The sequence below is a fragment of the Bos javanicus genome, chromosome X (assembly GCF_032452875.1).
Source record: "Bos javanicus breed banteng chromosome X, ARS-OSU_banteng_1.0, whole genome shotgun sequence".
Classification (NCBI taxonomy): Eukaryota; Metazoa; Chordata; class Mammalia; order Artiodactyla; family Bovidae; genus Bos; species Bos javanicus.
The window spans coordinates 93,715,179-93,737,109 of record NC_083897.1 but is presented as its reverse complement, the minus strand read 5'-3'; the positions used below and the strand labels follow the sequence as shown (position 1 = coordinate 93,737,109).

At 38.8% G+C, this 21,931-nt stretch overlaps 1 protein-coding gene across 7 annotated transcripts in view; it reads left to right on the top strand.

The window, feature by feature from the left end:
• The window catches only part of PHF8 (PHD finger protein 8), a 97,257-nt gene that overhangs the window by 48,625 nt on the left and 26,701 nt on the right, over window positions 1-21,931 (top strand). For 5 of the 7 annotated variants that reach the window (XM_061410244.1, XM_061410243.1, XM_061410242.1 and 2 more), the window contains 7 exons: window positions 1,247-1,336; window positions 3,202-3,504; window positions 4,271-4,374; window positions 8,750-8,928; window positions 9,215-9,300; window positions 9,782-9,915; window positions 10,521-10,834. In XM_061410244.1, the coding sequence (XP_061266228.1) occupies window positions 1,247-1,336; window positions 3,202-3,504; window positions 4,271-4,374; window positions 8,750-8,928; window positions 9,215-9,300; window positions 9,782-9,915; window positions 10,521-10,834 (1,210 nt within the window). The remainder of the gene's footprint in view (window positions 1-1,246; window positions 1,337-3,201; window positions 3,505-4,270; window positions 4,375-8,749; window positions 8,929-9,214; window positions 9,301-9,781; window positions 9,916-10,520; window positions 10,835-21,931) is intronic. The other 2 variants (XM_061410246.1, XM_061410247.1) reach the window with 2 other exon arrangements.

Genomic DNA, 21,931 nt, shown 5'->3' with positions numbered 1-21,931 from the left:
TCAATTTCCCCTTTTCCTGTTGACAGCCTTCCCCTCAAATATTCTTGGACTTCATGTTTGGGGCCTTCTCTTGCTCCCTGGACTCACCTGCACCTGGGCTTTAGCCTTTGATTGTTTTGCCACATCCCTCAGGTGTGGCTGCCTTGGGTTTCATTTCTGACTGTGCATACCACCAGCCCCTTGTCTGAAGTGAACTTCTGATTGACTCTGCCTCAGGAACACCTTTAAGGGAGGGAGGTGGGTAGGTCCTAAGCACTCGTGTCCTGGGCCAGGATGGCCTCAAGGACCAAAGAATGGCCCCAGACAGTGTGACCAGAGGGAGCTGGAAGAGAGGAGGACATATAACTGAGGAGCCCGCACTCATGGAAGAAAACTTCTGTGAAGTGCAAATGGTTTCCATGAGAAGCACTTGCTCCTTCACCTTTCCAGAGCCCCTGGGCAGGGAGGAGAGAGCTGTCAGGGTTATCCAGTTGGGTCACATGGGTTCTCAGCCCCCATTGCTGCCCAGCCAACCAAAATAAATTCCAGATGATTAAAAGAGTTAAACCATGGGAAGCAAGGAAGAAGTGCTGAGGAATTTTTATCAGTACTCTCTGGATACAGAATTCAAGTCAAAACTGGTGGAAGAAATCACAGGGGAAAAGCTTGAGAGGTCTGTCTGCATAAAGATGTAAATAAAATTGTTAATGAATTAAAAAAGAGATAACCAACAGGTCCCTCCCTGGGTTGCTGTTGGGCTAGCTGTGGGCCTGCCTATAGCTGCTCAGCACTGAGTTCTGTGCTCACAAGTGAAGAGGCTGGGTTCTTCCTGAGGTTCTTGACTTTCTGAGGGGTGTGGTTCAAGCTCACAACTAAGTTCCTCACACCTCTTGACACTGTTTTGCAAATATTTCCTCCCAGTCAGTGGTTTGCCTTAACAGTGTTTTTTTAATAAGTCTAATTTATCAGTTTTTCTTTTATGATTCATACTTTTTATGTCCTAAGAAATCTTTGCCTAACCTAAAGTCACAAAGATTTTCTCCTCTGTTTCCTTCGAAAAGGTTTATAGTTTTAGTTATGGCATTTAGTTCTATAATCCATTTTGAGTCTGTGTATGTCTGATGCAAAATATAGAATGAAGGTATTGTCTTGCATGTGGATATCTGATCAGTCTAAGTACCCTTTCTCCATTGAATTGCCTTGGTAACTGTTGAAAATCAGTTGTTTCTTATGTGTGGATCTATTTCTCATGCCTTTTGTTTGACAGGCTCTGCCAGACCACGAGGATGAAATCCCAGAGACAGTGCGGACTGTTCAGCTCATTAAAGATCTGGCTAGGGAGATCCGCCTGGTGGAAGTAAGAAGCATGGGAACAGGGGAGGCATTGGAAAAGGGCTTAAGACTCAAGTGGCAGGTAGCTCAGCTACTCAGGCTTTTGTAGCTGGCGTGGGAGCTCAGGGGAAGGATTGAGAAGACCCCACCAAGGACCCTATTCATTCATTTAAATAATTATTCTGTGCCTCAAGTATGCCACATGTTGGGTTAAGTGCTTAGGACACATAAATAACTACAGTGCCTGCCCACAAAGAACTCACAGTCTAGTAGAGTACCCTGGGCAAAGTTAACCTGTCTGAGCCTGTTCCTCATCCCTAAAGCGGCTATAGCTAATAACTACTGAGGGATTGTTAAGAGGATTGAATAAGGTAATATAGATTGAGCACAAAGTATAAGACTGGGCAGATAGTGGGTGCTCAATAAATTCTGATGGTGGGTCATGTGATTGTGGGTGGTGGAGGTCATAGTAGTAGTTGTTGTTATTAATATTTTGACTCAGTCTCTGCATTCTACAAAATGACAGTTCTCCTGGGTTGAAGATGATTACAAAGCCATGTTTCAACAGGTGGCATATACCACGAGGCAGTGAGGTGTAGTGGTAAGAGACTCAGAGAAACTTGGGTTCTGGTTCCTGCTCTGTCACTTGCTAGCCGTTCAGGGCCTCAGTATCCTTATCTGTAAAGTGAGGACAATACCACCTTTTCAGAGTTTTGTTATAATTAAGAGCTAATGTATGTAGAGCCCCTCGCACAGTGCCTGGCAGAGTAAGTACTCAATAAATGTGAGCCATTGTTGTTACTAGACTTTGCAGTGAAGAGAGAACTCAGTGTGGGCTGGTGAAGTAGCAGAGGCACCAGAGGAGAATTGGACTTGAAGTTTCAACTTTCCTTTAGCTCAGAAGCTGTAAGATTCCATTTAGCACCCAGAATATAGGCACTAAACATGCTAAAGGGTGGTCAGAGTGCGCTTATGGGAAGTTGGACTTCTAGCCTCACCTCTTGCAGCATGTTCCACTACCTGCACCATTACACCATGGCTTAACGTTGCCCGTCTCCTACCTCATTTTCTTCCACTTCCATCTGTCAGAATCTATCAGGGTTTAGTTAAAATGCCTGTCTTTTCTCTAACTATATAAGTTTTGTATACACGGAACTTTGGGCTGGTTGGAAGAGGACTTAGAGGTGGATCATGTCTTTTTCACTGGCTTTCAAATGTTTTGAAGAAGTGAAATCCTTTTTTTCAAATGAAATCTTACATGGAATCTCAATATATGCAACCAATTGAAGCATAACTACTATGAATAAGTAGCAGTTACGAAGGTGGGAGGCTTAGAGCTCCACTTGCTTCTCTTATTTGCCTTCCACCTACCTCCAATCCTCAGGGCTCTTCCCAAGAAGTTCAAAGAAGCCACAGAGCATCTTTGAAAACCAGTCTGCTCCTTTACATTTACAGCTGAGAAAACAGATCCCCAGAGTGATCAGAGCACTTACCCTTGGTCACAGAGCTAATGAGTAAGCAGATTTAGAACTAGAAGCTCTCTTCTCTTAAATCCTGTAGTCCTTAGAGTTGGAACCACACATTTTAGTACTCATTTATTTTCTGTCTCATGTCAGCTGCTCTTGGAGTCTTTTCTCTCCAATTTTGATAGTAGTGCTGGGCTTTTTCTCTGCTCGTCTTCTTACTCGTCAATGGCTGGGTAAAGAAATGCCACCCGGTAAATTCTTGATGACTTATTGTGCAAAAACTAGGGTGTGCATAAGTGCCTATGTGGAGCATCTTTAAACCCCTTCATGGCAGTACCACCAGTGCCATGAACAGACCTCTGCTCTTAGTGTAGAGAGAACCCTTGAGTAAGCTCTAACCCCTCGTGTCCTAACACTCTTGTAGGATATCTTCCAACAGAACGTTGGGAAGACGAGCAATATCTTTGGGCTGCAGAGGATCTTCCCAGCCGGCTCCATTCCCTTAACCAGGCCAGCCCATTCCACTTCAGTATCCATGTCCAGGCTGTCACTGCCCTCCAAAAGTGGTTCAAAGAAGAAAGGCCTGAAGCCCAAGGAATTCTTCAAGAAGGCAGAGCGAAAGGGCAAGGAGAGCTCAGCCTTGGGGCCTGCTGGCCAATTGAGCTATAATCTCATGGATACATACAATCATCAGGCACTGAAGACAGGCTCTTCCCAGAAAGCAAAGGTGGGTGCTGGCCAATGGGTTCAGCCCAACCCTTTCGGGTCCCTTGGAAGAGCAGAGTATCAAAAGGAAAGGCTCTCCTGTCCTCCCACCTCCCTTAGGGCCCCTGGTGTTTGGCTGCCAGTCCCACTCATTTAATAGGCATTTATTGAGACCTTGTCTATGCTGGGCACTGTGATAGCTGCTGCAGACAATAACCCTCAAGAGGCCAACAGGCTAGTGAGAAAGATAGGCATAAAAAGAAATGAGTGCAATGAGATGTTGTGGATGCCACAATTAAGGGTGAGTGTGGGACCCTGAGACACAGGGGAGGGGATGATTGTATCTGGGTAGGGATGATGGTCAGGAGCTCTTCTCAGAAAGCATGAAACTTGAGCTGATCTTGAAATACTAGGATAAGAATGATATTTGAGTACATGGTATATGAGTGGCAGGTTGGAGCCTTGAACAGATTTTTTAGAAAAGTCCTCCTCCAGGGCCCCACCTTGCTTAAAGATTGTGGTACCCTCCATGGGCATGTGAAGATGCTCCACCCTCCTTTTAGGGAACATGTTTTGCAAGATTGACAGGTTTCCCCTGAGCCAGCCATACATTCTCAACCTTCTGCTCTTGTGATCATTTGGGTTGGGGATGGGGGGACAGCATAGTTGAAGACCTTGGTTCAGGTGGTTTTGATAGTGAACTCCACCAGTAAAACCAGAGGGAACTGGTTATTCTGATTCACATGGGAGTTTCAGACAGGTGACAACTGAGCCTCCTCCTCCTGCAGTTCAACATCACTGGCACCTGCTTGAATGACTCAGATGATGACTCGCCAGACTTGGACCTTGATGGGAATGAGGGCCCGCTGGCCCTATTGATGTCTAATGGCAGGTGAGGTGGGAAGAAGAAGCAGAGATGCTGGGATTTTTGGTAGCAATATGCAAGGCATGGAATTGGGACCTGGGGCTGGGACATGGGTGAGGGAGGGACTGTACTTGGGGAAATACCCAGATATTATCAGAAAACATTGCTTAGTACAGAGAACCATGGTAGTGCTGGGAGTGGGTAAGGGGAGAGGTCTGGAACTAATTGGCAATTCTGAGAAAAATCTTGTATAAGTTCTAGAAATTTCAGCAAGTCAGTGGATCAGAACTGTTGGCAGGAATAGGAAGTAGTATAGTATACTGGTTAAGAGCAGTAGTTTTTTATATACCTTTTGCGATTCAATTTTTAGGAACTTATTTTGCAGAAGTATTTGCCAGGTGTGTGAAAGAGTATTTCTCTTTCACTATATTTATAGTGAAATATATTTCACTATATCATTGTAATAGTAAATAGTTGGAAGCGTTCATTAATAAGGGTTGGATAAATTATGGTACATCTATGGAATAGAATACTGTGTAACTTAGAATGAGTTTAGTATCTATTGATGTGAAAAGATTTCCAAGATACATTTTAAGTGGAAAAAATCAGGTTGCAAGATAATATATGGGAATAGTTCATTTTAATTTTTTAAAAAGGCATGTATGCATATGTGTGTGTGTAAAAAAGTAACATACAGTCTTTTACATTTATTTATTTGGCTGTATTGGATCTTAGTTGCAGCATGTGGGATCTCTGTTGCGTCATGTAGCATCTTTCATTGTGGAACAGAGACTCAGTAGTTATGATGCGCAGGCTCTATGGTTGTGTCATTTGGGCTCCAGAGCATGCGGGTATCAGTAGTTGCAGCATGTGTGCTGTCGAGTTGAGACACACAGGCTCCACAGCACATGGGCTCAGTAGTTACAGCATGTGGCTTTGTGGCATGTAGAATCTTAGTTCCTGACCAGGGATTGAATTCCCTGCATTGCAAGGTGGATTCTTAACCACTGGGCAACCAGGGAAGTCCCTTGCCTTTATTTTTAATTTAACTTTTTAAAAGAGGTTTAAAATTTATGCAGCTTAAAATTCAATAAGTGTGAAAGAATACATAGGAAAAAATTTTGCTCCCACCCTTCTCTGTTCTCCAGTTTTCCCCTCACACATGGAACACCAGTGTCAGTGCTTTCCTTCCAGAGATGTTTATACACATTCACTCAAATATATCAATATTTGTTATATATTTTATGTTTGTCACACCAAACTTGTAACAGTAGTTATCTCTGGAAAGTAGGATAGGGGAGGCAAGACAGGAAATTTTCACTTCAAAAGCATTTGAATTTTGTACAGTGAATATATATTAGTTTTCTTAAAATAATTTTTAGCAGACTGTTTTCTAAAAGAATAAAAGCACATCTTGACAAAAAGCTTGAGCTTGGGAATCAGACAATCCCGAATTTGAATCCCAGCTCTGACACATATCTGCATCTCTCTGTCTTCATTTTATCTGTTCTATAGATAAAACTTATCTTAGGGTTGTTGGAGGACTAAATGAAGTAATGTATGTAAAGTGCTTATTGCAGGTCCCGGCACATAGTAAATGTTTAATAAGTGGTTGCTTTTATAAATATAATAATGAAGTTGAAAATGAAAGATGACAGTGGTGGTGATGATGATGATAGTTGTGGGTATGGCCGGAAGCTAACTAGGTTGTCAGAAATCCTCAAACATGTAGGGAAGCAGAGGAAGACAGTAAAAGTTATTTTCTGGACACTCAGAACACCAGACAGGAGCAGTCAAGAGCTAAGTATAGAGTATGAACAGTGTAGGAACATGAGGGACAAGGATACTTTAACAGCCTTTTTTTAGGAAAAGATTGTTTTCAGATCTCAAGGGTGAGTATAGTAAGTCTACCTGGCTGGGAAATACAGGAAAAGGGAGTGTGAAGGCAGGGCAGATTCTGAAAGCAGCAGAGCTATCTTTGTGGTTTGAGAACATCGTTACTCAAGAATAAGATAGACTGAGCATTGCCTTTATCTAGAACCTATGGTTGGTCTGCTGGGGAAGAGAAAGTTGAGAGTCCTGAGGTTCCAGCCTGTAATGTTTATTAAGGACACGAGACGTTTTCCCTTTCCTCATCAGTCTTCCTTGTGCTGCTTCTAGTACTTCCTTCCACCTGCTAGAGGCTGCTGCTAAGTTAACCTAGGGAGTCCAGGTACAGTAATATTTACAGACGATATGATACTTATTATGTCTGATCTTTTCTCCAGAATAGTGCCATGTTTTGTGGAGGCTGAGGTGCAAATAAAACAAGATTGGCTGTATGTTGATAATTGCTGAAACTTAGCTGGGTCCTAGATACATGGAGTTTTTAATATTTTTTAAGTTTGTCATTTTTAATAATTAGAAGTTAATAAAAGATCAAGGTTGAATAGCTACCATTTATTGAGCACCTGCTTTGTGTCAGACTCTATGTTAGCAATTTACATACATTATTTAGCCCTTACAACAACCCTTAGGGGTAAGTGTTGTTATCCATATTTTACTAATATGGGAAAGTGAGACCCAGAGAACTATAAGATTAGCTACTATTGGGTCACTTGTTATATGTCAGTCTCTACATTAGCTCATTTATCCTCCCAGCAACCCTTTGAGGTAGAAAACAGCTAATTCACTAAAAGCCAGTTCACCAAATGACTATTTGTTGAATGTATATTCACTTACCAAAAACTTGTTTCTCTTGATTTATAAGGCTTATTTGAGCAGTTTGTACTGGTTAACATTGTTTACCATGTGTGGTAGAATTATTAAGATTTAAGCTACTTTTGAATTCTTTCTACTTTATATATTTTAACACGTTTTTTGAGATATAATTTACATATCATATAATTAACCTTTTTTAAGTATATAATAAAATGACTCTTAGTAAATTTAAAGAATATGCAACTGTCACCACAATCCAATTTTGGAACATTTCTATCACATCAAATAGATCACTCATATCCACTTACATTCAGTCCTGGTTTTCTTCCCCAGACCCAGGCAACCAGTAATCTTCTTTCTATCACTATGAATTTGCCTTTTTAGATACTTCATATAAATGGAAGTCATTTAGTTCCTATGTAAATCTACGTAGTCTCTTGTGTCTGGCTTCTTTCACTTAACGTGTTTCTGAAGTTCATCCATGATGTAGAATCTATCATTAATTGATTCCTTTTTATTGCTGAATAGTATTTCATTGTGTGGATCTACCACATTTACTTTATCCATTCTTTAGTTGATGGTCATTTGAATTGGTTATGCTTTTTGACTGTTATGAATAATGGTGCTTATGAGCATTTGTATGCTAGTTTATGTGTGGACATGTTTTTGTTTCTCACTTAGAAATAAAATTTAGGGTCATATGGTAACTCTGTTTAGCATTCTAAGTAACTGCCAAAATTTATCCCAAAGCATCTACCATTTTACACCTCCACCAGCAATTATGAGTTTTTCCATATATTATCTAATGCTTATTATTGCCCATCTTTTTTATTATAGCCATTTTGATGGATGTAAAGTGGTATCTTATTGTGGTTTTAATTTGCATTTCCCTAATGACTAATGATGTTGAGCATCTTTTGGTGTGATTATTGGACATTTATGTATCAACTTTAGAGAAATGTCTATTCAGATCTTTTACTTACTTTCTAATTCGTTTTGTCTTTGTTGTGTTCTAAGAGTTATTTAAATATTCTGGATACACATCCTTTTCTAGATAAATGATTTACAAATATTTTCTCCCAGTCTGTGGCTGGTCTTTTCTTTTTCTTAATGGCATCTTTTGAAGCACAAATGTTTTGAATTTTACCTAATCCAGGCCACAAGATATTTTCCTACATTTTCTTTTAGAAGTTTTATAGTTTTAGCTTTTACATTTAGATATATGATCCATTTTTAGTTAATTTTTGTGTGTGATATAAGGTTAAGAGTTCACATTCATTTTTTTGCATGTAATATCCACTTATTTCAGCATCATTTGTTAAAAAGACTGTTCTTTCTCCACTGAATTGCCTAAGCACCTTTGTCAGAAATCAATTGACTATAAATTTAAGGATTTAGGTCTAAATTCACAGTTCTGTTCCATTCATTTTTATCCTTATGCCAATATCATACTACCTTGATTACTGTAGCTTTATAGTAAATTTTTAAATTGAGTAGTATAAGTCCTCCAACTTTGTTCTTTTTTGAAATTGTTTTGGCCATGTACAGAGCCTTTGTATGCCCATATACATTTTAGTATCAGTTTATTAATCTCCACAAAACTAGATGCATTAGATAGGATTGCATTGAATCTATAGAACAATTTGGAGAGAATTGCCTTTGTGTGAGACTGTTTTTATGTTTTCCTTCACTCTCTCTCCAGTACCAAGAAGGTGAAGAGCTTATCTAAGTCTCGGCGAGCCAAGATCGTGAAGAAGGCAGACAAGACTAGGGTGGTGTCAGAACAGGTGATGGAGGATGAATTGGACTTGGATTCAGATGATGAACTGCAGATTGATGAGAGACTGGGAAAGGAGAAGGCGACCCTGTTAATAAGACCAAGTATGTATTTGTTCTTTTTCTTTCTTGCCCTGCCCATTTCAGTTTGGTTTTAGTCCCTTCAGTAGACTTAAGACCTTAGGCCTGAGCTTGTTGACTTTCTGATTTACCAGCTCTGTAGGCTTTCTTTGCTCTAGAGATTAATTTATGAACTAATTCCTTACCTCCCTAAATTACTTATCTGTGGTCATTACTTTCAGGAAAATTATAGTTTTATTCTCTTTCTCCTGGATATTTGGCTCAGATACTAACCTTAGCTTCATGGTAAGTACATTCTATTGCTTTCTAGAATTTCCCCGAAAGCTGCCTCGTGCGAAGCCTTGCTCGGACCCCAATCGAGTTCGTGAACCAGGAGAAGTTGAGTTTGACATTGAGGTAGGAGCCTTCCCTGTTTCTTATCTTCTGCTTGTTCTGGTTACAGAACCAGAATATGATTTGTCATTTTAGTTGAGGTTGGGGGAGACAGCCTATGCATTCAGTTCCTAAAATATTTATAAAGTGAAAGATTGTATGCTAAGTGCTCCTGAATATATAAATGGAAGATTATACTTTATTTGAAATATTTAAAAAATCTTTAATATAGAGTAGACTAAAAGGCAGTGTGATGTAGGAGAAAGAGTATCTGATTTGGAATATCTGATTGTGACTTTGCATACATATTTAACTTCACTGAGCCTTAGTTTCCTTATCTGTAAAATGGGAGTTAGTACTTGCCTCACAAAGATGCTTCAAAGACTAAGATGAAAAAACAAATATTCTGCTTAGTACTTGGTAGATACTTGGTGCTCAGAAGATATTAGTGTCAACCATATATTAGGGCCTGGGCAGCTGAGGTGATATCCCTTTTCTCCAACAGGAGGACTATACAACAGATGAGGACCTTATAGAAGGGGTCGAAGGCAAGCTTGGAAATGGGAGTGGAGCCGGTGGAATTCTTGATCTGCTCAAGGCCAGCAGGCAGGTGGGGGGACCTGACTATGCTGCCCTCACGTGAGTACTGGCTTTGTTCTCCCCTTTCTAGGTGATCAGACAACACACACCCCCACCTGCCACCTTTGGCTAGGTCAGCCAATCAGTAGGTATTAATTGAGTCATTTAAAGGGACAAAGAATTATCCAGGGCATTTGGGCTGAAAGAATAAAGTAGACATGAAATCTGTCCTGAGATATTTAAGATATGACTTAGAAAGGATGTACAGATTTCAAGGGCAGTGAGTCTGGGTTCTTTGGAAGTCAGAAGAGGCATGAAAGGAGCACTGGGCCTTTTCTGGATCTTGTTTTTTTTTTTTTTTCCCTTTAAAAAAAAAGAATGCAGCCTGTGTGAATAGGAAGGGAGGTGCACCCTTTTTCTTGCCACTTTGCCTGCTGTCTATGGAGAGACTTCAGTCAAGAAGGACTGGCCTTTTTATGGAAATAGTCTTTGATACTATTTTGATCTTTAGTTTGGTTTCTAGTTTTTCACTTGGGATGATTCTCTTGTGCTTGTTCCTATCTTGACCCAGGCAGCTCTTGTCCCTCCTCCCTGACTATTCTGATGACTAGTTTCCTCTGACAACTAGAGAAACTCCTTCAGCATTTCTTTTCTGTCCCTTACAGTGAGGCTCCTGCCTCTCCCAGCACTCAGGAGGCTATCCAGGGCATGCTGTGCATGGCCAACCTGCAGTCCTCATCATCCTCACCAGCTACCTCCAGCCTGCAGGCCTGGTGGACCGGAGGGCAGGACCGAAGCAGCACGAGTTCCAACAGTGGGCTGGGCACAATGTCTAGCAGTCCTGCTTCCCAGCGCACCCCAGGGAAGCGGCCCATCAAGCGGCCAGCCTACTGGAAAACCGAAAGCGAGGAGGAAGAGGAGAACGCCAGTCTTGATGAACAGGACAGCTTGGGAGCATGCTTCAAGGATGCAGAGTATAGTAAGGGCAGCTGAGCACTGGAGTCAAGGCTAGGAGGGTTCCCCCTAGCCCCAATCTCAATCCCAAATCCAGTCCAGGACAGTCTGTAGTGAGCAAAGGCCTCACCATAAGCCTGATACTCAGTTTCTCTGTGCTGTATTTTCTTAATCTGTAAAATGGGAATATCTTACAAGTTGATGTACAGACTACCTGGCACAGTGTCTTGCTTATGGGAGGCCCTCAAAAAATGATAGCTATTATAAGGACTTCCCTGGTGGTTCAGTGGTTAAGGCTCTGTGCTCCCAATGCAGGGGGCCTGAGCTCAATCCCTGGTCAGGAAGTTAGATCTCGTCTGCCACAACGAAGATCCAGTGCAGCCAAATTTAAATAAATAATTTTTTTAATGGTAGCTATTATCCATTTTTATCATTGTCCAGTTATCACTGCAGGTGACTCTTTTTTCCCTCTTACCTATTATACTTCCACTTGTTGTTGTTTAGTTGCTCAGTCGTGTCCGACTCTTTGCGACCCCATGGAATGTAGCCTACCAGGCTTTTCTGTCTATGGGATTTCCCAGGCAAGAATACTGGAGTGGGTTGCCATTTCCTCCTCCAGCAGACTTTCCCTATCCAGGGATCGAATCCACATCTCCTGCATTGGCAGATGGATTCTTTATCACTGAGCCACAAGGGAAGCCCCTTTACTTCCATTACCTGTATCATTTGTGTTATGTGTTGTTCAGTTCATCTCTTGCAAAGGTATATGACTTTTTAGTGGGCTTTTCACATTTAATAGATGACTCCTTTTTTAAACTAAAATGTATTGAGTATGCAGTGTATAAAGCACTTTTTTTATAGTGCAACTGAGTTGTAGGTTTTCGTTTTAACATTATTTTAAAAAGTAATCCTTGATGACCAAAAGTAGGACAGAGAAAGGAAAAATTCCCTTTGACTAACATTCTCCCCTCTCTGAGGAAGTTATCCAAAGGTAACATTTATTATCAGTTTGAAGTATACCTTTTAATTTTTTGTGTTTATGCCCATTTGTAGCCATAAATAGAGGTATAGTTTTGTTTTGTGTGTATGTGGTTCTACAACTTGCTTGGATTTCTTTCAACATCAGTATGTAGAGGTCTACTTCATCAATGCATTGGGATCTACCTGCTGCATAGTAGTCTGAAGCATAGGTGTACCATCATTTGTTTAACTGTCCCCTACTGGTTAACATTTAGGTTATTTCTAATTTTTAGTGTTATGAAAATTCTTGTAAATAACCTTTTGTTTTCATGTGCCAGTTAGCATTTCTCTAAAGTAGCTAGACCTGCTGAGTTGAAGGCTATATACAAAATAAATGTTAATGGTGCTGAATTCCCTCCACAAGGGTCAGTATATGAGCAGTGTATGAGAAATACCTGTTTCCCTACAGCCTTACCAACAGTGGTAATTTTTAATTTTTGCCAATCTGATGGCAAAAACTGGTGTCACAGTTTGTTTTATATGTTTATTGACTTGTGCTTATTCCTTTCCTGTGAATTAATTACTCAGTTATTCACTCATTTTTAGAATGTTAGTTTTTCTTATTGATTTATAAGAATTCTTTATATATTCTCAATTTGTTGGAGTGTTTTTTATATATTCTGAAAATGTTGAAAAATATTTTCTTTTAGTCTGTTGCTTGTATTTTAATTTTACTTATGGTATCTTAGTGTGTAGTAGATTTCAGTTTTTACATAGTCGTCTTTGTCAACATTTTGTATTTTATGTTTTGGTAAGAAAATTTCTTATATTTTCACCTAAAAAGTATATAGAAGTTAAATTTTTATTTTTTCTGGAATTAAGTTTTATGAATTGTGGGAGGTAAGAATCTAACTTATTATTTTCCACACGGATAGTCATTTGCCCCAATAACCATTTATTGACTAGTTCATCAATTATCCCCTGATTTGAAGCTCTTCTTCTGTCTTAAACGAAATTTCCTTATATGTGTGGATTTCTTTCCTTTTTTTTTTTTTTTAATTAGGGGATGAGATGCTGAGTGGCTTGTGGGATCTTAGTTCCCTGATCAGGGATTGAACCCATACCCTCATCAGTAAAAGCACAGAGTCCTAACCACTGGACTTCAAGGAATTCCCTGAATTTGTTTTTCTGCTCTATTCCCAGTTCTATTGCTAAATAGCTATATTACTTTGGGCAAGCTAATTAACTTCTCTGTGATAATAGTATTTACCTCTTAGATTGTTGTGAGGAATAAATGAATTATACGTAAAGCAATTAGAATATTGCCCAGCACATAATAAGTGCTGTGTGTTAGATGTTATTAATAATACTCTGTTCCATAAAACCAATTTGTCCATTCCTGTGGCACTACCTCATAGGTTAGTTACTACAGGCCTTGTGTCTGGTAGAGCAGATCCCCTCTGCAGAACTTGCTTTGGACCTAAGGAGAACAAGGATGTTCAGCAAGCCCATTATGTCTGGGTTGAACTGTGATTAGTCTTAATTTGTTACCAAGTTTCCCTGGCTACTCATACTACCTTTAGCAATCACATTGACCAATAGGATTAGGGTTAGGGGAACTAACCTTAATAAGATTACCTTAAGTAATCCTTGCCCAGTTTGAACCCATTTGCATTTGCACCCAGTACTGTACTGGGTAATCAGTGGATCCTTTGTAGCCTTAAACTCTGCCTGGGCTTCTTTTAGAAGTAGGTTCTTGAGGGTATTTGCTCAAGATAGATAGCAACTTCATTAAATTAAAATCTGATCTAGACCCTAGTCATCAGCAGTCTTTGTTGTTGGTTTTAGACACAGGGAGAAGTGTCTTCACAACTTGCTTCATGTGCACTTTCCACCATCCTCCTCGCCCACTGGCACTTAATTTTGTAGAAAACAAAGCCACCATTTGCCCTTCCTGATAGGAGGCACTGTTGTAGGATTTTTAGCTTTTATATGTAGATCTTCATATATAGGTTTTCTCTGAAATGTGAGAAAACTTACCACTAATTGGTTAAAAACAACATGCCAGGGAAAATTGCTTTTGAACCAGTGCAACTTCTAGATGACATTGCTGTCATTCTGCCATTTACCTTTGAATAGTCACAAAACAGGCCATCTTGTCCTTTTGTTTTCAAACACGGTCTGGCTCTATTCATGCTTTCTTGTATATCTCTTCTTCAGTTTATTACTATGTATTTTATTTTATAGTTTGGTTCCCATTGAAAATGGCACTTTTTATCTATCATATTTTCCAATTGGCTGTTGCTAGTATGCAGGAAAATAGTTGATTTTTCTATATTGTTCCTGTGTTACCTTACTATACTCTTGTTAGTTCTGTTAGTTTAGTTTTTTAGGTAATTGTCTTGGGCTCTTGAAGTAGGTGATCTATGTCCCCTATCTTAGTTTGCTAGGGCTGCCATAACAAAATACCACAGACTGGATGGCTGGAAGTGAAGTGAAGTGAAAGTTGCTCAGTCATGTCCAACTCTTTGCAATCCCATGCACTGTAGCCTGCCAGGCTCCTCTCTCCATGGAATTCTCCAGGCAAGAATACTGGACTGGGTAGCCGTCCCCTTCTCCAGGGAATCTTTCCAACCCAGGGATCAAATCCAGGTCTCCCACATTACAGGTAGATTCTTTACCATCTGAGCCAACAAGGAAGCCCAAGAATACTGGAGTAGGTAACCTATCCCTTCTCCAGGAGATCTTCCTGACCCAAGAATTGAACCAGGGTCTCCTGCATTGCAGGTGGATTCTTCACCAGCTGAGCTACCAGGGAAGCCCACAGAACAATAGAAATTATTCTTTTCACAGTTCTTGAGGCTAGAAATTCAAGATCAAATTATTAGCAGAGTTGCTTTCTCCTGAAGACTCACCTTGGCTTGCAGATGATCTCCCTCTGGCTACATTTTCACGAGGTGATCCCCTATGCATACAGGCTCCTATTGTCCCTCTGTATATCCCAATCTCTTCTTAAAAAGGGAGCAGTCTGATTGGGTTAGGGCCCACCCTAGTGGCCTCATTTTAATCTAATTACCTCTTTCAAAGCCTTATCTCCAAATACAGTTATAGTCTGAAGTACTAAGAGTTAGGAATTCAACATATGAATTTTGGAGGGAGGACACAGTTATCCCATAACACCCCCTTTCTTTCTGGTATTTATACCTCTAGATTTTCCTAGTTTTATTACAGGTGGTAGAGGCATCCTTATGTTGTTTCTGACTTTACAGGTAATGTTGACAGTGTTTATCCAATCAATATATAGGGCTCTGTAGGTCTCCAGTAGACTACTCTCATGAAGTTCAGGGGAGTCTCTATCTAGTTAGAGAGGTTTTTGTTTGTTTTAAAAACTGGAGTGGAATTAGGTTTTATCAAATTTTGGGGGGGCACCTTTTGATATAAACACATAGTTTTTCTCTTAATTTGCTAATGGTGATTTGTATTAATAGAATTACTGATTTAGAATTGATATTTCTGTCTTAAAATTAACTGTATTTGGGGCTTCTCAGGTGGCGCTAGTAGTAAAGAACCCACCTGCCAGTGCAAGAGACAAAAGAGACCCAGGTTCAGTCCCTGGGTCAGGAAGATTGCCTGGAGGAGGGCACAGCAACCCACTCTAGTATTCTTGCTTGCAGAATCCTATGGACAGTGGAGCCTGTTGGGCTATAGCCCATAGGATAGCAAAGAGTCGGACATGACTGAAGCAACTTTGCACTCAATTTCTGGCTTTATTTTATTCCTTTTTCTTAATGTACTTTGTACAACATCTTGAGTTGAAAGCTCTGTTCATTTATTTTCAGTCTGCCCTTTTGATAAAATATTTTTTTAATTTTATTTTTTAAATTAACATTTAAATAAAATTGGCTTTGTTGATATACACATGCTTAGATTCTTGTAACCACCACAATCACCACTACTACCACAATGAGTAGAACACAACCCCTCCAAAGTCCTTTATATTATCCCTTAGTAGTCATGCCCTCCCTCTATCCCTAACTCCTGGCAACCACTGTTCTCCATCACTGTGATTTTGCCTTTACCAGAATGTCATATAAAGGAATTACACAGTATGTAATATTTTGAGACTGACCTCTTTTACTTAGCCTAATGCCTTTAAGATTTATCCATGTTGTCACATATCGATAGCTTGTTCTTTTTTTATTGAAGAATTGTATGGATCTACCACAGTTTCATTTTGTTTATTTTGGGTGAGCCATGTGGCATGCAGGATCTTAGTTCCTTGACCAGGGATCAAACCCCTGCCCCCTGCAGTAGAAGCACAGAGTCCTAACCACTGGACTGTCAGGGAAATTCCTCTACCACAGTTTATTAATTTACCCATTGAAGGACACTGGATTATTTACAGCTTTGGGTGATTATGAATTGGGCTGCTGTGAACATTTGTGTGAGGCTTTTGGGTGAACATGAGTTTCCCTAGGGTAAAGACCTAGCAATAGCATTCCTGAGCGGTGTGGGCAGTAGATGCTTTAACTTTATTGGAAACTGCCAAACTGTTTTCCAGTGATTGTGCCATTTTACATTCCCACCAGAAATATGTGAGAGTTCCAATTGTTCTGCATACTCACCAGCACTTGGTATTGTTAGTACACTTATTTTAGTCATCCTAATACGTGTGTGGTGATACCTCATTTTGTGGCTCATCTAATGGCTGATTATGTTGAGCATCTTTTCATGTATTTATTTGCTACTCATATACTCTTTTTTGAAATGTCTTTAAACAGACACTTGGAACAACTACTGCCTTTTAAAAAATTAGGTTGTTTAACTGTTGAGCTTTGAAAGTTCTTTGTATAGTCTGGATTCAAGTCTCTTGTCAGGTATGTGATTTGCAAATATTTTCTCCCACTCTGTGGCTTGTATTTCATTCTCTTATGGCTTTCTTAAACACGTTCACATTCTAGAAAGTCTAGTTTATCAGTTTTATCTTTCATGGCTTATGCTTCTTTTTAACAACTCTTTCTGTAAACTCAGGGTGCACTTTTCTCCTTTTTTAACCTAACAACTGTATGGTTTTAGGTTTTGCATTTCTATCTGTGTTCCATTTTGACTAAATTTTCACATAACATATGATGTTTAGGTTGGGTGAACCTTTTTTTGGCATATGGGTGTCCACTTGTTCCAACACCATTTCTTGAAAAGAAGATTTTTAATTTTATTTTTCTATTAACTTGCATTTGTACCTTTGTCAAAAGTGGAATGACCATATTTGTGTGGTTCTGTCTCTGATTTGTTCTTTTCCATTGATCTGTGTTATCAATCCCTTTGTCAAAACTTCACTGTCTTGATTGCTGAAGCTTTATAGTAATTCTTTTTTTTTTAAGATTTATTTATTTTTGGCTGCACTAGGTCTTCGTTGCTGTATACAGGCTTTCTCCAGTTGTGGAGATTTGGGTCTACTCTTTGTTGTGGTGTGCTGGCTTCTCATTGAGGTGGCTTCTCTTGTTGCAGAGCACTGGCTCTAGGTGCACAGACTTCAATAGTTGTGGCACCTGGGCTTAGTTGCTCCGCGGCCTGTGGGATCTTCCCTAACCAGGGGTCAAACCTGTGTCCCCTGCATTGGTGGGCAGATTCTTAACCACTAGACCACCAGGGAAGCCCTATAGTAATTCTTAAAATCGAGTAATACAACATCTTCAATTTTTTCTTTCCATAAAATTTAAGAGTCAGTTTGTCTGAATCTACAATAATTTCTGCTAGGGTTTTGGTTGGAATTATGTTAACTATATAGATCAATTCAGAGAGAATTATGATCTTTATTTTTTATCAAGGTGAAATATATAGCTAAACATATATATATGTATATATAATTAAACATGAAATACATAATTATAAACATTTTAAAGTTTACAATTCAGTGATATTTAGTGCATTCACAGTGTGGTGCAACCACAGCCTCTCTCTGTTTCCAGTATATTTTCGTGGCCCCAGAAAAATATCCTGGATCCATTAAATAATTGTGTCCCATGTCCCCACTCATCTCATCCCCTGGTAACCACTAATCTGCTTTCTGTCCATATGGATTTGCCTGTTACGGATATATGATATAGTAGTAATCATATAGTATGTGATCTTTTGTGTCTGGCTTCTTTCACTTACCATAATGTTTTTAAGGTTTATCCAAGTTATAGGATGTATCAGTATTTTGTTCTTTTTTATGGTTAAGTAGTATTTCATTGTATGGATATACTACATTTGTTTATCCATTCATCTGCAGATAGGCATTTGAGTTATTTCCACCTTTTGGCTGTTATGAATAATGCTGCTATAGATGTTTGTGTGCATGTTTCTGTGTGGGCACATGTTTTCATTTCTCTTGGACATATACCCGGGAGTAGAATTACTCAGTCCTATGGTAATTCTGTGTTTAACTCTTTGAGGGACCACTGAAACATTTTACACAAGGACTGCAAGAGAATTGTCACCTTAGATATATTGAATCTTCTAATTTGTGTGCATGATATGTTCCTCCATATTTACTCTTTGAAAAATTTCATCAGCGTTTCATAGTTTTGAGCATACAGATCCTGCATATGCTTTTTTTATTAGATTTATCCCTGAGTTCTGTATTTTTTTTGCAAATACTGTAAATGGTACCTTTTTAAACCCTTGGTTTCTAATTGTTTATTGCTAGTGTAATGTGTGTGTGTGTGTGTGTGTGTGTGTGTATGTATATAAAACACAAAGACACGACTTAGCAACTGAACAACAAGTGTATATAAATATGATTGATTTATATTGACTTTATATCCTGCAACCTTGGTAAACTCACTTATTCTAGGAATTTTTTTGGAATTGTTGTTCAGTCACTAAGTCATGTCTGACTCTTTGTGACCTCATGGACTACTGCATGCCAGGCTTCCTCGTCCTTCACTGTCTCCCGGAGTTTGCTCAGACTCATATCCATTGAATCAGTGATGCCATCCAGCCATCTCATCCTCTGTCGTCCCCTTTTTCTCCTGCCCCCAATCCCTCCCAGCATCAGAGTCTTTTCCAGTGAGTCAGCTCTTCACATGAGGTGGCCAAAGTATTGGAGTTTCAGCTTTAGCATCAGTCCTTTCAATGAACACCCAGGACAGATCTCCTTTAGGATGGACTGGTTGGATCTCCTTGCAGTCCATGGGACCCTCAAGAGTCTTCTCCAACACCACAGTTCAAAAGCATCATCAATTCTTCGGCACTCAGCTTTCTTCACAGTCCAACTCTCACATCCATACATGACTACTGGAAAAATCATAGCTTTGACTATGCAAACCTTTGTTGGCCAAGTGATGTCTCTCCTTTTTAATATGCTGTCTAGGTTTGTCATAGCTTCTTTTTTGGTATATTTGTATTTTTTTGTCTAGATGATTGTGATCATGTCATGTGCAAGTAGGGACAATTTTATTCCTTTCTTTCCAATCTTTGTTTTCCTTCTTGCCTTTTTGCTCTGGCTACGATTTTCAAGCACAATGTGGTGAGGGTGAACTAACACCCTTGCCTTGTTTCCAATCTAAGGGAGAAATCATCTTTTTACTAATATGGTGTTATCTGTGTAGGTTATCAAGGTAAGGAAGTTCACTTCCATTCCTTTTTTGCTGAGTTTTTTTTTTTTTTTTTTTTTATGAATGAGTGTTGAATTTTCCCAATGTGTTTATTCCACCAATGGATATAATCATGTTGTTTTATTCATTTAATCTGTTAAGATTGTAGGTTACATTGATTGATTTTCAAATATCACAGAATTGAAATCACAGGATAGACCTTAATTGCTAATGATGTATTATTCTTTTTATATATTATTGGATTTGATTTACTAGTATTTCACTGAGGATTTTTGTGTCTTTGTTCATGAGGGATATTGGTCTATAATTTTTTTTTCTTATATTTTAGTTTTGGTATCAGGGCAATCAGTGCTGGCCTCAAAGAATGAGTTGGGAAATGTTCCTCCTCTATTTTCTAGAAGAGATAATGTAGAATTAGTGGGTTTTAAAAAATGTTTAGTAGAATTTTTGAGTGAAACCACCCAGGCCTAGGGATTTCTTTTTATGTTTTAACTATGGATTTATTTTCTTTGGTAGATATAGAATTATTCAGATTTTCTATTTTGTCTTGGGTAAGTTTTGATAGTTTGTGGTATTCAAGGAATTGGTCCATTTTAGCTAAGTTGTAGAATTTATGAGCATAGAGCTGTTTGTAGTTTTCCTCTATTATCCTTTTAGTGTCCGTGAGGTCTTTAGTGATATTTTTAATTTGATGTTATCTTTTTCATTTTTATACTTAATGTTAGTAATTTGTATCTTTTATTGTCATTCTTGTTGGCATCTTATCCATTTGATCTTTTCAAAGAACAGTTTTTGGTTTCACTTAAACTTCATTAAGATTTGTTTTTTTCACATAGGATTTAGTCTATCTTGATAATTTTGTGTTGTAAACTTGAGAAGAATGTATATTCTGCTACTGTTGGGTTGAATATTCTATCAGTTTCAATTTAATCTTGTTGATTAGTGATAATCTGTATCTTTGCTAATTTTTCATCTACTTATTTTCTTGATTACTGAGAGAGATGTGTTGAAGTCTCCAAGCATAATTGAGAATTTATCTGTTTCCCTTTTTAGTTCCATTGGTTTTTGCTTTGTACAGTTGGAAGCTCTGATGTTAGGTGCATCCACATTTAAAGATTGCTTTGTTTTCTTGTCATTATGTTTACCATCTTATCATTCTTTTCTATCCCTTTTCATCCCTGCTAATTTTCCTTGGTCTGAAGTTACTTTATACATTATTTATTTATAACTGGATATTTGTGCCTTTGACCACCTTCATCCAATTCCCTTACTCCTCACCTGCTGCCTCTGGTAACCACAAATCTGATCTCTTTTTCTATCAGTTTGGGATTTCTTTTTCAGGTTCCACATATAAGTGAGATCATATATTATTTGTCCTTCTCTATCTGACTTATTTCACTTAGCATAATGCCCTTCAGTTCACATATGGTAGGATTTCTTTCTTTTTTTTTGGCTGAGTAGTATTCATTCATTTGTATGTGTATCATTTTCTTTATTCATTTGTCTATTGATGGACATTTAGGTTGTTTGATTTTCTTACGTTGAACCACTCTTGCATTCCTGGGATAAATCCCCCTTGGTCATAGCATATACTTATTTTAATAGGCTGCTGAATTTGGTTTGCTAGTATTTTGTTAAGGATTTTTACATCAGTATTCATAAAGCATATTAATGTGTAGTTTCCCTTTCCTGTAGCATCTTTTTTCTGGCTTTGATATCAGGGTCGCATAGAATGAGTTAGCATGTGTTCTCTCCTCTTCTGTTTTTTGAAAGAGTTTGACAGGGATTGAAATCATTAAATGTCATGTATGGATGTGAGAGATGGACTATAAAGAAAGCTGAGCACTGAAGAATTGATGCTTTTCAACTGTGGTGTTAGAGAAGACTCTTGAGAGTCCCTTGGACTGCAAGGAGATCCAACCTGTCAATTCTAAAGGAAGTCAGTCCGGAATATTCATTGGAAGGACTGATGCTGAAGCTGACACCCCAATACTTTGACCACCTGATGCCAAGAACCGACTCATTGGAAAAGACCCTGATGCTGGGAAAGATTGAAGGCGGGAGGAGAAGGGGACGACAGAGGATGAGATGGTTGGATGGCATCCCTGACGCAATGGACATGAGTTTGAATAGGCTCCAGGAGTTGGTGATGGACAGGGAAGCCTGGAGTGCTGTAGTCCATAGGGTTGCAAAGAGTCAGACAGGACTGAGTGACTGAACTGAATTGAACTGAACTGAGAAACCACCAGTGAAACCATCAAATAACCTTAACTTTTCTTTGTTGGAAGCTTTTTGATTTTTTATTCAATCTCTGTACGTAATATACGTGAGTTCAGATTTTCCACTTCTTCAGTCAGTTTAGGTGATTTGTGTGCTTCTAGGAATTTGTCATTTTGTATAGTTTATCTAATTTGTTAGCATACAGTTCATAGTATTTTCTTATAATCCTTTTTATTTCTGTAAAGTTTGCAATAATGTCCCCACTTTCATTTCTCATTTCAAGTATCTTTGTCTTCTCTTTCTTCTTCTTTGTTAGTCTAGCTAAATACATGCATATTTTG